The sequence below is a fragment of the Cololabis saira genome, chromosome 18 (genome assembly GCF_033807715.1).
Source record: "Cololabis saira isolate AMF1-May2022 chromosome 18, fColSai1.1, whole genome shotgun sequence".
Taxonomy (NCBI): domain Eukaryota; kingdom Metazoa; phylum Chordata; class Actinopteri; order Beloniformes; family Belonidae; genus Cololabis; species Cololabis saira.
The window spans coordinates 31,709,622-31,723,524 of record NC_084604.1 but is presented as its reverse complement, the minus strand read 5'-3'; the positions used below and the strand labels follow the sequence as shown (position 1 = coordinate 31,723,524).

At 41.3% G+C, this 13,903-nt stretch overlaps 2 protein-coding genes across 4 annotated transcripts in view; one reads left to right on the top strand and one right to left on the bottom strand.

Moving 5' to 3' along the window:
- The first annotated feature begins 803 nt into the window (after positions 1–803).
- LOC133464548 (uncharacterized) lies at positions 804–11,130 on the top strand. Of its 3 annotated transcripts, none has more exons than XM_061746596.1 (8): positions 804–987; positions 1,994–2,871; positions 4,810–5,208; positions 6,476–6,625; positions 6,723–6,886; positions 6,968–6,999; positions 8,301–8,450; positions 8,564–11,130. In XM_061746596.1, exons 2-5 carry the CDS (start codon positions 2,013–2,015, stop codon positions 6,884–6,886), a joined length of 1,572 nt encoding a protein of 523 aa, XP_061602580.1. In that variant the 5' UTR covers positions 804–987; positions 1,994–2,012; the 3' UTR covers positions 6,968–6,999; positions 8,301–8,450; positions 8,564–11,130. The 3 variants fall into 3 exon arrangements, with proteins under 3 accessions (XP_061602580.1, XP_061602581.1, XP_061602579.1); XM_061746597.1 differs by having other exon boundaries at positions 1,991–2,871; positions 8,301–8,435; XM_061746595.1 differs by having other exon boundaries at positions 1,991–2,871.
- Positions 8,855–13,903, bottom strand: part of naa30 (N-alpha-acetyltransferase 30, NatC catalytic subunit) — a 12,124-nt gene continuing 7,075 nt past the window's right edge. The window contains exon 2 of the mRNA XM_061746996.1: positions 8,855–8,872. Coding sequence (XP_061602980.1) covers positions 8,855–8,872 — 18 coding nt within the window. The remainder of the gene's footprint in view (positions 8,873–13,903) is intronic.

The following is a 13,903-nucleotide window of genomic DNA, read 5'->3' as shown; positions in this document are numbered from 1 at the left end:
ATGCTGAACAAATGGCAACACAGAATATGAAGTGCAAAAGAACATTAACAGTGGGGAAAGCAAGAGCTTTCTTGACTACATTGTTGAATTAAATGCTCTCTTGAGCGACTTTTGAAAATGGATAGGGACCTACAATTGGTTGCAATATGGTACCAACTATTCCAGACTTTGACACCTCTAAACCTAAACAAAAATTGGCTTCTAATTGGCTTCGCTTTTAATGTTGATGTAAAGCACTTTGAATTACCTTGTGTTGAATTGTGCTATATAAATAAACTTGCCTTGCCTTGCCGTGCCTTGTATTATTTGGACTAATTTGGAATTTCATTGTGTTTTGGTTGCTCCTTAAAAGCTGAACTGGATTTAATTATTTGCTGCTCTGTATACTTTGTAACATTTTTAGAAAATTGCTCTTTATAGCAACAATTTATCTTTATTATTATTTTTTGAAATAATTAATTTCTATTAATAAATGTTATTGAAAAGGACATTTCTTTTTTTTTATATTACTGAAAAAAGAAGATGATGTTGATTAAACTAGTACTTGAGTGAAATCCACCTGTGGTGTGGAGGATGAGCCTTTAACTTTAGGTGAGGGAGCTGTCCCCTCAGCACCAGCCCGCCCTGACCTGCACACAGAGGAACAAGTACACAGCAAAGGCAAGATGTGCATACGAAGAATCATGGCCATCAATAACAGTACAATGGAACTGTGTGCTTATCAGAAATTAAAGTCTGAAGCTTCTTGCAGGTTTGACGCATTTGGTGGCAGCACTTAAGAAGCAGGCGGACATACATACGTAGAGACGGCTGATCCAGCCAGCCCCGCCGAGCTGCACAACAAGCCTCTCCTCCAGCCCGATACATCACTACCTTCACTTACAAACACTCGTGCATCTGCATTTTTTTCCTCTCCTTTCAATAATTGCACATAACGAGAGAAGCTTCACGTCCGCGCCTAAAGAAATTCGTGATGAACTCAGAAAGGTAATTTTGATGCGACTTTAATTGTTGCTTTATGCGAATCTCGCCCCTCGATTGAATGTAATGGTTGATGCGATGGAGGGAACGCGTTATAGTGGCCATAAATCGATCCAATGTGGTCAATTTGGGCTGACACGTTTGAGGAAATCAGTCCACATTGCTGTGTGAATTTGTTTACAGTCCAAATGCTACCGCGGAGATTGCATGTGCAAACTGGCTGCGTGCATGAAGAGTACTGATAACGGGAAGAATATAAAGAAATATGTCTTTTTTTCCATTGGAATTCTGTGGATGGATGTAGTTATCATTTTCTCAGACACTCTTTTTTGATTTATCATTAAAGGGTGTCAACCTGATGTTACAAATGTAACGCAAACACTGTCTTATTCACAGATTGTTTTTAATTTGGTCTAAGATTTAGTCATATGCATGTTTTCTGTCCTATCCCTGATAGATGGAGCTTTCTGGAATGCAAAAAAAAAAAAAAAACACCATTCAGAGACCCACCTAAAGAGTATCTTGGAAGATAGAAACCCGGGTGCTATTTATAGTTGGAATGGAGGGGCACTGAGGATTGCTGTGTCAGATTCCCTCTCTCTCTTTGTCCCTCTGTTTGTCAGCCTCCCTCTATGTGTGCACCCGTGTGTATGTGTGTGTTCTCCTTTCGCTTCTGTCTGCATAAAATTACCCGAACAGCCACAGATGAAGAGGATTTTCATCCAAATTTAAATGCAGCAGCTCCAGCATCAAAGCCGTGGCAGGCAGAAGTGCTCAGTTAATCCTGTTCTCTGTGGTTATCACATGTTAGAAAGCTCTCAAATGAAATTCTCTTTGCATTTATACCCTTTAATGTGGAGTGCCTTTCAACCACGTCTCTTCCCAAGCACCACCTCTGGTTTCGGTCTTTGTCCACATTTTATGGGAGACACAGGGTAGAAGTTTGCAGGGAGGGGATTGTTCACATTTCTTTTTAAGCCCCACATTTATCATTTACAATCTCTGTCAGCAGGCACTGAGACGACACAGACATGCCGATGTCCTGGGGGTTCCACCGCCTACTCCTGGCCTGGACTTGTCTCTGTGTCCGTGGAGCCCCTCTGCATCTCCCCAATGTGAACAACACAGGAGAGATCTTCTGTGAGGGACAGTGTGCCGGCTCGGTAACGACTGCTGGATCAAGGCACACCAGCCATGAGGAGTCTACCCCCTCAGATGCAAAACTTGTTACTGGTCTCACGCCGAATGTAGGTGCAGGAGGAGGGACTGACCCACATGGAAGACCAGAGGGGGTAGATTCAATGACGCAGGAAGAAAATGGGGACAGTCTTGATAGAAGATCTAGGCCGAGGGAGATTGATGGAGAGGCATGGAGCCAAGGAAGCGAGGTGGAGACGATTGAGACCAGGTCTGAGATGGGAGAGAGCAAAAAGGATGCAGACGTCAACAGTGAGCACGTAAGTCTTACAGGTGGAGGGGAGCAGGTGGATTTTGACATGAGTACTCCTGGATGGACGACATCCTCTGATTCATCATCACAGCTGGATGGCTCATACAACCAAAAGAGTAAGCAGAGTGGAGAAGACGGGACCACACTGTCCAGTTTTGCTTCCATTCAGGATGGAGACCCGGCCACAGACCTGCCGTCGTTCACAGAGCCTCCAAATGTCTACACTTCCCTCTGGACTCAGAAAATGGCTTCCCAGAGTCCCATCCCTCCCTTGATGTTTGTCACCCCTCGGACATCCACCTCTCTCACAATCTGGAGCCATGATGGAGCTACAATATCCCCTTCCTCAGATACCATTTTACCTGAAATGGGACCTAATCCCATACCCAGAGAAGATGCCCTGGAAAGCCTGTGGACCGAAGCAGCAAGCCCTACGGGTGGTAAGTATTAAAAGTTGTATAATTAAAGTAACTAGAAACTGTACATGCCTAGGTCCAAAACTTCCCCTAATCCTTTATTGGTCTTTAATTGCACGTCTGAAAAAATTAGAAGTCACCAAATGCTTTAGAGCAGTAAGAGGTAATGCTCTGTAGCCTTTGTCATCCATATTTTCAAGCTTGTTGAATTTTGCAGAGCTCTGGGAGGCTTCATTAAAAAGAACGTGGTGGAAATGAAAACGACATATCCAGAGGCAGAGATTGCCTTTGATGATTGGCACAGAAGGCGCCTGCTTTTTCACGCTCCACTTTGAACCCCAGCTGGGACTCATGGCAGTCTAATTACTTTCTATTCCTGACTCGAGTTACGAGAAAAAAGGGAACATCACAACAGCCAAAAGAGGGCTGGTGGCAGGCTCCGTTGTACAACTCTTCGGAGGATTCAGCTTTCTATCTATACACCCCTCACCTACGCTTTTCCTTCCTCACCCTTCATACTCCCCATCCAGGCTACTGCAAAGACCCAGGCGTGTTATTATGCAGTGAGTCAGGGAAGGAAATGGATTAAAGCAGTCTGTCTGGGCCAGGATGTGTCCCTATGGGGATTGTGTGTTTGACAAAGCTTTACCCAAACAGGAACTGAAGCTGACAAAGACGCTCTATTCCCAAAGTTGTTTAATGTTAAATAGTTGTGGTCTATATAAGTATTTTCCAGCCAACTTTAGAGGAGCTTTGGACTAATGGTGACGCAGTAACAATTTTTCTAATGACAACCCTTCTCTGCAGGATTCTTCTCTAGGGAGACCATTCGTTCAAGCACAGTTGCACTGAGACCTTGAGTCTGGAAAACATTTTTTTTTTCATTTCTGTTGTCAGAGACATTGAGCGCATGAAAAAAAAACCCTGCAAGATCTTCATTTTCCATTATTCATTTACTTTATATTTATCACAGTTGTTAAATCTAGCACAGGGGTCGGCAACCCAAAATGTTGAAAGAGCCGTATTGGACCAAAAACACAAAAAACAAATATATCTGGAGCCGCAAAAAATGAAAAGTCTTGTATGTATAAGCCTTAGAATGAAGGCAAATGGCAAAAGGCGAAATCAAAATGTTGAGAAAAAAGTCGAAATGTTGAGCAAAAAGTCGAAATGTCGAGAAAAAAGTCAAAATTTTGAGAAAAAAGTCGAAATGTCGAGATTAAAAAGGAAAGTAAAAAGGAAGAAAAAAAGAGAAAAAAAAGGAAAAAAGAAATAGGAAAAAGAAAAGAGAAAAAAAGAAAAAAAAAGCAGAAAAAACTGATAAAAAAAGAGAAAAAAAGAAAAAGAAAATAGAAGAAAGGGAAAAAAAATTAAAAAAAGAAGAAAAAACAAATATATCTGGAGCCGCAAAAAATGAAAAGTCTTGTATGTATAAGCCTTAGAATGAAGGCAAATGGCAAAAGGCGAAATCAAAATGTCGAGAAAAAAGTCGAAATGTTGAGAAAAAAGTCAAAATTTCGAGAGAAAAGTTGAAATGTCGAGATTAATGTTGAAGTACAATCTCGAGAAAAAAGTCGAAATGTTGAGCAAAAAGTCGAAATGTCGAGATTAAAAAGGAAAGGAAAGGAAAAAGGAAGAAAAAAAAGAGAAAAAAAAGGAAAAAAGAAAAAGGAAAAAGAAAAGAAAAAAAAAAAGGAGAAAAATGAAGAAAAAAAGGAAAAAAATGAAGAAAAAACAGATAAAAAAGAGAAAAAAAGAAAAAGAAAAAAGAAGAAAGGGAAAAAAAAATTAAAAAAGAAGAAAAAAAGGAAAAAAAAGGTCAAACATTCTTGAAAAATTTTGAAAAGAGTTGCCGACCCCTGATCTAGCATGACCACTAAAACATTTACAGCCATTCAATGAGAGTCCAGTTCCTTTGGGAATTACATTCTTATTGTGATGACCTTTGTTGTGTCTCTCCAGCAGACGCAGCCGTCTCACTGTCTCAAGATGACGCCATAGAGGCCGCCATGTCCTCCAAGGCTTTTCCTGTCATCTTTGAGCCTGTTGAAGATGCTACAGCAGAGGGGACAGCAGCAGCAGCAGCAGCAGCAGCAGCCGTTGACCGCGTGTCAGGTGGCATTCACCCTCCTGGTGCCATGGCAACCAGAGGAGTCCATATGCTGGAGGTGGACATGGACCAGCTGATCACAGCGGAGACTGACAGAGAAGGTCCTTCACAATACCCACCCGTCCTTCTACCGGACTGGACGTCGTCTTGGCAGACATCTGGCGCTGAGCTGCCGGAGCCGATCAGCCCTTCAGGTCCGTCTTTTGCACAGCGGCAACTCGAAACTGACCCGGAGGATCATGGGAAGAAAGGTAACAATATGGCAGCATAACTCAATCTCAAATCCAATGTATGTTGTTTTGAGGTTGTATTTGTCCAATACTAGGATTCACCATGACCCAAAAATGTTAGTTTTTTTAATAAAGTGACCCTACATTGAATTAACCATGGATGGATGGATGGATGGTAGGAATGGGCGATATCTTACCGTTCACGATTTACCGTCAAAAAAATTCCCCACGGTAAGAATTTGTCATCTCGCGGTAAAAACGATAAATTCCTGTTGATGACGTTTTTGTGTAAAGCTGATTTATGGTTCTGTGTTAAATCCACGCACAACGTACGTGAAGGAAGGAAGGAAGGAAGGAAGGAAGGAAGGAAGGAAGGAAGGAAGGAAGGAAGGAAGGAAGGAAGGAAGGAAGGAAGGAAGGAAGGAAGGAAGGAAGGAAGGAAGGAAGGAAGGAAGGAAAGAAGGAAGGAAGGGAGAAAAGAGGAAGGGAAGGAAGGAAGGAGAGGGAAGGAAGGAAGGAAGGAAGGGAAAAAACAAGGAAGGAAGGGAGGAAAGGGGAGAAGGAAGGGAGAAAACAAGGAAAGGAGGAAGGCAGGGAGAAAAGAGGAGGGGAAGGAAGGAAGGAAATGGGCCTGAAAGAAAGAAAGAAAGAAAGAAAGAAAGAAAGAAAGAAAGAAAGAAAGAAAGAAAGAAAGAAAGAAAGAAAGAAAGAAAGAAAGAAAGAAAGAAAGAAAGAAAGAAAGAAAGAAAGAAAGAAAGAAAGAAAGAAAGAAGGATAAATTCCTGTTGATGACGTTTTTGTGTAACAAACATGGCGGATCTGAGAGTGAGATAGATTTATAGTTACAAAGATGGAGTTGAATTGGTATTTTTTTTATCTTCATTTTTATCGTTATCGGGATAAATGCCAGAAATTATAGTGATACATTTTTTAGTCCAAACCGTCCATCCCTAATGGATGGATGGATGGATGGATGCTTTTAGTCACACAACAACCTAATATTAGAAAAAGGAACCTTTGCGCAGCTCTATTTTCAACACATTTAATGCTTGTATCACCTGTAGCTCACGTTGATCGATTGATGCAATTAACACGAATCCGTGTGAAAGTTTAATCATGTATTTGTACGCTTTTGCATTACTTTAACAAGGCCAGACTCTAGTACAGCAGATATGTATGAAAACTAAGGTGTTTTGAAATAATTCCCATGTCTGTAGGTTTTAGTTGTTGTTTTTAGATATAAGATATAAACCACTCCTGCTTTCTTCTCACGATCTTCCACATGAAGATGCAGTGAAGACATCAAACCCTGAAGAAAACATCCCCTCAACGGACCCTTCCCTCTCATCCATCCAGTTCGCTATGACAACGGTAACCATGGAAACCCATCAGCGGGTACACAACTCCAGAACAGGGCTAGAGGAGATGGAGTCCGAGGGTAAACATCACTTCTCTTGAAAGATGGATCATTCTGGGCATCGTCCCCGACAGATAAATAAACTGTTAATCATGATTATACTTTTTTTCCTCCACAGAAGAGCTAGATGAGGAGGAAGAGGACGACGAGAACTCTGAGGAATCAGTGGAAGACGAGAGCGAAGAAGATCTAACAGAAGCTCCTAAAACATCCTCATCAACACAGCCCCCGTACAGTCTCATCCTCCACCTCCCGTGTGGGTGCAGCGCAACCAGGGGCTGAGTATGAGCACACCCCGACACGTGTTTATTACCACAGTGACTGTGTTTCCCAGCTAAATTCATGTTTCCTTTTGCCTCTCAGTGCGTAGCTGGGTGGAGCTGATCAGAGAGAAGGTAACACTGCCCCCTGTTGTCCACAAAATATCACCTGCATTTACATTTTCACAATCACAAAAATAAGATGATTCTGGGGGATGTGCTCAAATTAGGAATGGGTGATATTTTACCGTTCACGATAAACCGTCAAAAAAATTCCCCACGGTAAGAATTTGTATCTCACGGTAAAAAAGATAAATTCCGTTGATGACGTTTTTGTGTAAACTGATTTTTGGAAGGAAGGGAGAAAACAAGGAAAGGAGGAAGGATGGGAGAAAAGAAGGAAGGAAGGAAGGAAGGAAGGAAGGAAGGAAGGAAGGAAGGAAGGAAGGAAGGAAGGAAGGAAGGAAGGAAGGAAGGAAGGAAGGAAGGAAAGAAAGAAAGAAAGAAAGAAAGAAAGAAAGAAAGAAAGAAAGAAAGAAAGAAAAGAAAGAAAAGAAAGAAAGAAAGAAAGAAAGGGGAGAAGGAAGGGATAAAACAAGGAAAGGAGGAAGGATGGGAGAAAAGAGGAAGGGAAGAAGGAAGGAAGGAAAGAAAGAAAGGGGAGAAGGAGGGGAGAAAACAAGGAAAGGAGGAAGGAAGGAAGGAAGGAAAAAAGAAGGAAGGAAGGAAGGAAGGAAGGAAGGAAGGAAGGAAGGAAGGAAGGAAGGAAGGAAGGAAGGAAGGAAGGAAAGAAAGGGGAGAAGGAAGGAAGGGAAAAAGAAGGAAGGAAGGAAGGGAAAAAAGAAGGAAGGAAGGAAGAAGGAAGGAAGGAAGGAAGGAAGGAAGGAAGGAAGGAAGGAAGGAAGGAAGGAAGGAAAGAAAGGGGAGAAGGAAGGAAGGGAAAAAAGAAGGAAGGAAGGAAGGAAGGAAGGAAGGAAGGAAAGAAGGAAGGAAGGGAAAAGAAGAAAGAAAGAAAGAAAGAAAGAAAGAAAGAAAGAAAGAAAGAAAGAAAGAAAGAAGAAAAGAAAGAAGAAAGAAAGAAAGAAAGAAAGAAAGAATAAATTCCCATTGATGACGTTTTTGTGTAACAAACATGGCGGATCTGAGAGCGAGATAGATTTATAGTTACAAAGGTGGAGTTGAATTGGTATTTTTTTTATCGTCATTTTTATCGTTATCGGGATAAATGCCAGAAATTATCGTGATACATTTTTTAGTCCATACCGCCCATCCCTAGCTCAAATAACAACAAATAAAAACATGGAATCGTGTTAGTCTCCTACATTAAAGACTACTTGAAGTAATTTCTTCTCATCCAGGGAAATCAACTCCACCCATTTCCTCTAAAGAAATGTCAAGAGAGGTCACTATAACCACCGTGTCTCCATCTCTTTCAGGCCGGTTATGTGTCTGGCATGTTGGCCCCTGTAGGCATCGGCATCACGGGGGCCCTGCTAATTGTCGGCGCCCTCTACAGCATCAGGATGATTCACCGCAAGAGGAGGAACAGCTTCAAACACCAGAGGAGGAAGGTCAGACAGCCAGAGGTCATTATCATTATCACTTATTATCCTCCATCAACCTGGACCCGCAGGTCCCATTGTCACTCACTGTGAAATTCAAAGGCGTTAACTTTATAACTTTACGTCTCCTTCAACAGCAACCTCGCGAGCCGAGCACCAGCCGTCAGGACCAGGCCATGCTGCTGCCGACAGCTCCGAGGACGAGTTCTGACGTCCATCTTTAGGGTTTTTTTGTTTTTCAGTGGTCTTTGATGGACGTTCCCGTAGCTGGGTGGGAAGGGGGGGGCTGGCAAACTCTCCACTTCACTCCAATCACTGTCTAATATTCGGGTACGACTCATTTGATCCACAGAATGTAACTGAGCAGATGGCAAGGTTTGCACAGGCTGCACGCAGGTGAGCTTTATTAGAGCACTTTGATAATGTTGTCAGATGTTGGACTGCAGCTGCAAGGAGGAGAGGAGATGGGAAGAGTTACGACAACCATGTGTACATACGTATAAGCCCAAAACTATTTATAAAACATGCTCAATATTGATTTGTAGAGAACTGAAAATGGCATGCAGAATTGAGAAAGATATTTCAATCATACATTCCTTCTTCTTCTTGAAACTTATATTGAAATTATTCTTACTCTGAGTAATCAGCTGCATGGTATTTGTGAGTCTCTTGATGATCTATTCACCATTTCTGGATGTTTTTGGTCGATGCCATGTTAGAGACTCTAATGCTCCTCATTTTAGAGACGACAGATGTTTCTCTTCTTTCAAGACAGCCTTCCCTTTCACAGGGTTTCCTGGAAAACTGGCTGACAAAACAAATGATGACATTCCGTCCGCCATGCTTGATCATGCAAATAGTGTTTTGGGGTTAAACTCGTTTCTTTTCTTTCTTTCTTTTTCACCCCAAAAGAGACAAAAACAAAACTAAGCTTGCAAAAAAAAAATAAAATAAAAAATCACATGTTCTCATCTTATTTGGCTGCAAAATTGAAAACCAAAAGCTTTCCACTACATTCAAATCTGTGAACCTGTTTTGAAGAAACTGAGCCATTCTTGCTCATCGATCAACCCAAAGAACCAAATCGTCATCATCTGCTGGATTTCCTGCATGGAGATTTTGTCATTAGACTTGTTCAGATTCAGTAACAGCCTTCGTGGTGATCTCCGGACCTTGGATTCCTTGCGAAAGAGGGATGATGGCAAAAATGTAAAAAAATCTCCCCCCAAAATATCAAGCAGCCTGTAAAGTTCACCCAACAAAACGACTCACACATAAAAGACGGACTTGAATCCAAAAAACCCGATGGAGATGTGCAAAAATTTGCAAAAAAAAAATGATGTTGTCATAAGAAGTGTGTGGATGCAGCAGTTATGTAAGAGATAACTGGGGTATGAATAATTATGGATGTGGTATTTTTAGTCAGTAATGTAAAAAAGAACATTATTTAAAATGTTTCATCAAGGTTTTTTAAATGTTGTTTGACTATTATTTTCCAAAAAAAAAACATTTGTCAACTTTAAAAAGACAAAAAACACTATTACCGGTAATCTAATTTGATATGGGTTTAAATGATTTTAGACTTGCACATTGTACCATATATGTGTCTTGAATTGAATTGTCAGTGTAAATAGCTTCATTTCTTCCTAAGCAACTAAAATATTTAAAAAGGTGTCCTTTGGAAAACTACCCATGTTTGATTTGTTTTTAATTGGAGATGGAGGCGATGATCAGTATGATTGACAAGTCTTCTAAAAATAAAAACTGCTTATTGGTTTTGAATGTATTTTTTTTCTTTTAAATCACTTAAGTTTATTGCTCATTGAAAAAGAGAATTGAATTGGACAAACCATCATGATGACGTTATAAGCAGACCTCTGCTGGTTAAACTGTAGGTTGTAAAGTGACCATTTGATCCAAGTGAATTAACGTTTCTAATCTCCAAAACTGTAAAACCAAGTGATTTATCTTCTTTCCCAGAAATATCAAACCAATCCTCAAAATATCCAAACCTTAGAAAAACATTTAATACATTGTTGCGGCAGTTCAGCTGAACTGATTCTCGGTTTAAATATGAAATTAATGGAAATGCAAATGTTTTATTCAGTCTTTTGTTCATAGTAGTTACTGTGAAACAAATACAAAGCACCACCATCCTATAAAAGTATGTAGCATAAAACAAACTCTGATGTACAATATAACTCTGATATGAAATCATTTCTTCTTTTTTTTTTGAACTGCATGGCCTACTTTTGTTTTTAAGAAATGATGCATTTCTGTTGGCTGAAAACACACCGAGGACAGTGAAAGAAAACCCCATCTTTTCACACATTAGAAAAAGAAAAAAACCCAAGAAACTGGTCAGTTTGTACAATAGCGTATTTCATTTGCAAATCTTCCTCCTCCGAGTGTAGATAAAGACGTTTTCTGAAAAATTTCAGCCCTGAATGTTACGATGCTGGATGGAGTAATACGTTTCTAATTTTGCGAAAGAGTACTCAAATAAGAAGACAAGTATCTGCTTGTAACTAATAACGTTACATCGAGGTGTCTTCTGTGACTCTGTCTCCCATCTGACATCCTTCCCTGTACAAATGCCTGTTTATATGCATTAATACTGTTTCAAATCAGTGCGTCATGTAAAACTGGACTTTTTGTTTTGTTTCCGTGTGTAGATATTGTGATTCAATAAATAGTCCTTCTAGATGTCCGATTGTAGCCTACTTCTTTCCTAAAAGGACAACGTGAACTTCAATCGTGTTTTTTTCAGATCCAGGTCAGACAGCAGACAAGACAAACCCAGTTTTACAGCATTAAAAAAATTCAAATAATTTATTTCTGTGTTCTTTTTCCACATTAAATAAAAGCTATTGGAAATTTCCAGATCAAAATCAAGAGAGGGGGATGAGAGGAACATGGGGATACAGACATGCAAAAAAAAAAGAAAAAAAGAAGAAGACTTTGCGCTCCCCTCTTCCCGCATCGTGGATCTCCGTGGAGGCGCAGGAAGCGCCTTGTGGTGGTCGGTTGTTTTCTGGGAGCGTTTTGTGGGACAGTAACGAATCTCGGTGGCGTTGTTCTTGCGTTGGGGGGGGGATTTATAGTCTGAAATGCAGGATGGCAGTTGCCCTAGGTGGGGATAAACACAGCCGACACCCGAGATGAGGAAATAAACTACGACTGACATCTGTGATCACCCGACAGTCTGGACCGATGACGAAAGCCCTTCAGATGCAGAACCTAATCTCCACGGAGCCTCGCGGCCCCATTTAATGCCCATAACCCGCGTTCAACTACCAGAGTTTCACATAATCGAGACAAAAACACGACGGCAAGAAGGTGAACCTGACACCCCATCGCTTCTTATCAGGCGGTCAGAGGGCAAAAAGGACGAGGGCCCGACGGAGGGCCAGGAGGTTTAAACCGGGAGGAGTTTTAAAGAGGACAAGTCAGGAAAAAAAATCTAAAACAAGTGTCTGATGAGCAGCAAAGACAACAGTCGGTGTTCAGGGTTGTGATTGTTTCCATATGCTCATCGTTCTCAGCCCCAACCCCTGGATGGGTCAAAAAAAGTAGCACAGAAATTTAAAATAAAATATCTACTCTGATAAATCAACACAAGTCGGCCCCAACCCAAAAAAGAAGACACACAAAAAAACAAAAAAAACATACTCTCAATATATCTGATTAAGAGAGCAACAACCATTTACAAATCTGAGAGAAAAAAAAGTAATCGGATCCATTGCTCCAAATGCATCAACACAAACTTGCAAGGACGGGTGGCACTTCTGTTAACGTCTGCTCTCTCTTCCAGTCCGGGGCCTTCGGCAGACGACGTCTCAAACGCCCAAGGTGGAAATCAACTAAAGGAAATTAACGTTGTAGTGTTAGCTCGTCCATCCTACTGTGAACATTTGTTCTATTGCATCTATTTGCAGTAGACTTTCAGTACTTGCAGCGCTCGTAAAATTCTAGACAAAATGTTGCAATGACAAGTCGGGATGCAACTGTGCCAATCTCATGTATTTCGCTCTGATCTCGAGCATTTATCAAATCCTGAAATGTTAAAATTGCGTGTATGCTTTTGTTCCGTCCTGGAGCTAATAGTTATACTATTTTGTTTAATCCTAAAAAAAAAAAACAAGAAAAGGCCTAGACTTTCCTGTCAGAGGCCTCTGGAAGCGGAGGCACTGAAGTCCAAGGAAACAGATCCAACACCGCTGTCCAAGTAGCAGAACACACACATGCGGACACTTTCACACTTACTCATACACGCTGCAGCAGTTCTCCAAGAAGTGCATCTAGCCTTTGTTCATTTTACTGTGGAGGAAAGAAGAAGAAAGCAGCTGAAGCTATAATCCCCTTGCCAATTAGTGTGTGCAGAAACATCAGGGTGGCACCGTGGGCGAGCTCCGCGATGGAAATGACGAGATGTTAGCGAGGTTTGTTGCACGTTGAGCATCAGGGCACCTGGGAAGTGCATTGTAGACTCAGCTGTTCATGAGCAGCTCGAGGTTATATAGGTGTATAGTAGACAAAATCTAAATCAAATAAAAGCAAACAAAAGAAAAAAAAAAAAAAAATGTCATCTGCTTAGAATACTTGTCTATTTTCCTTTCTTATCGAGAGATAAACACACGCACACACACAGCATACCCAAAACAGGAGTCCAGCATATGTAACACTGTTTTGAGGCAGACCAGAAGTGTCGCCCCCTCAGTGGGGAGACCACTGCAGCGGATCGTGGACCGAGTGGCACTTGCAATAAGGAATACTGGACTAATAATGTGAAATAGTAAACAGAGACAGCGTGGGACGTGTTTGACCGCACCGCCATTGGCAAAGAGTCTCTCGGAAAAGACGGCATTTTCTGTTTTGTTTTTGTGTTTTTATGGAGGGTGAATTTTGCAGAAGCTGGCAGTGCATTTTAGGAAGAAACAGGGGGGAAAAAAATCTATTTCAACTCCCCAACCCCACCCGAAAGTGTCTGATGAGGAAAGATTGAGACAAACAAGAAGAAGAAAAGAAAAAAAAAAGGTGGTTGATCAACATTTGGGCAATGTTTGAGGCAAAAATGGAGTGATTTGTTTCGATCACCTGCGTCTGAGCCGACATGCACCAAACAGAGGAGCCTCATACTGGGTTAATCAACACACTCTTACTGCCACACTCATGTTAAAACAAATGCATGCATATGTTGACGGGCTTGGGTCCTCAGGAGGCTGAGGCGAGTGATGGGGAGCAGCACCTGCTGGTCAGGGTGGGAAAACGACGACAAATGGTGCGACCGAGCACGAAAAACACGTTTGCTCACAGTGAAACCACCCACACCACTTTCAGTCCACAAAAAAACAACCCGTGAGGTGGTACAAGCGCACAATCATACTATAATCTCCCACCCCCAAACTAACAAGGTTTAAAAAAGAAACACAAAAATAAATTCCACGAATATCTCTTGCCCAGTCCGTGCTTCGCTG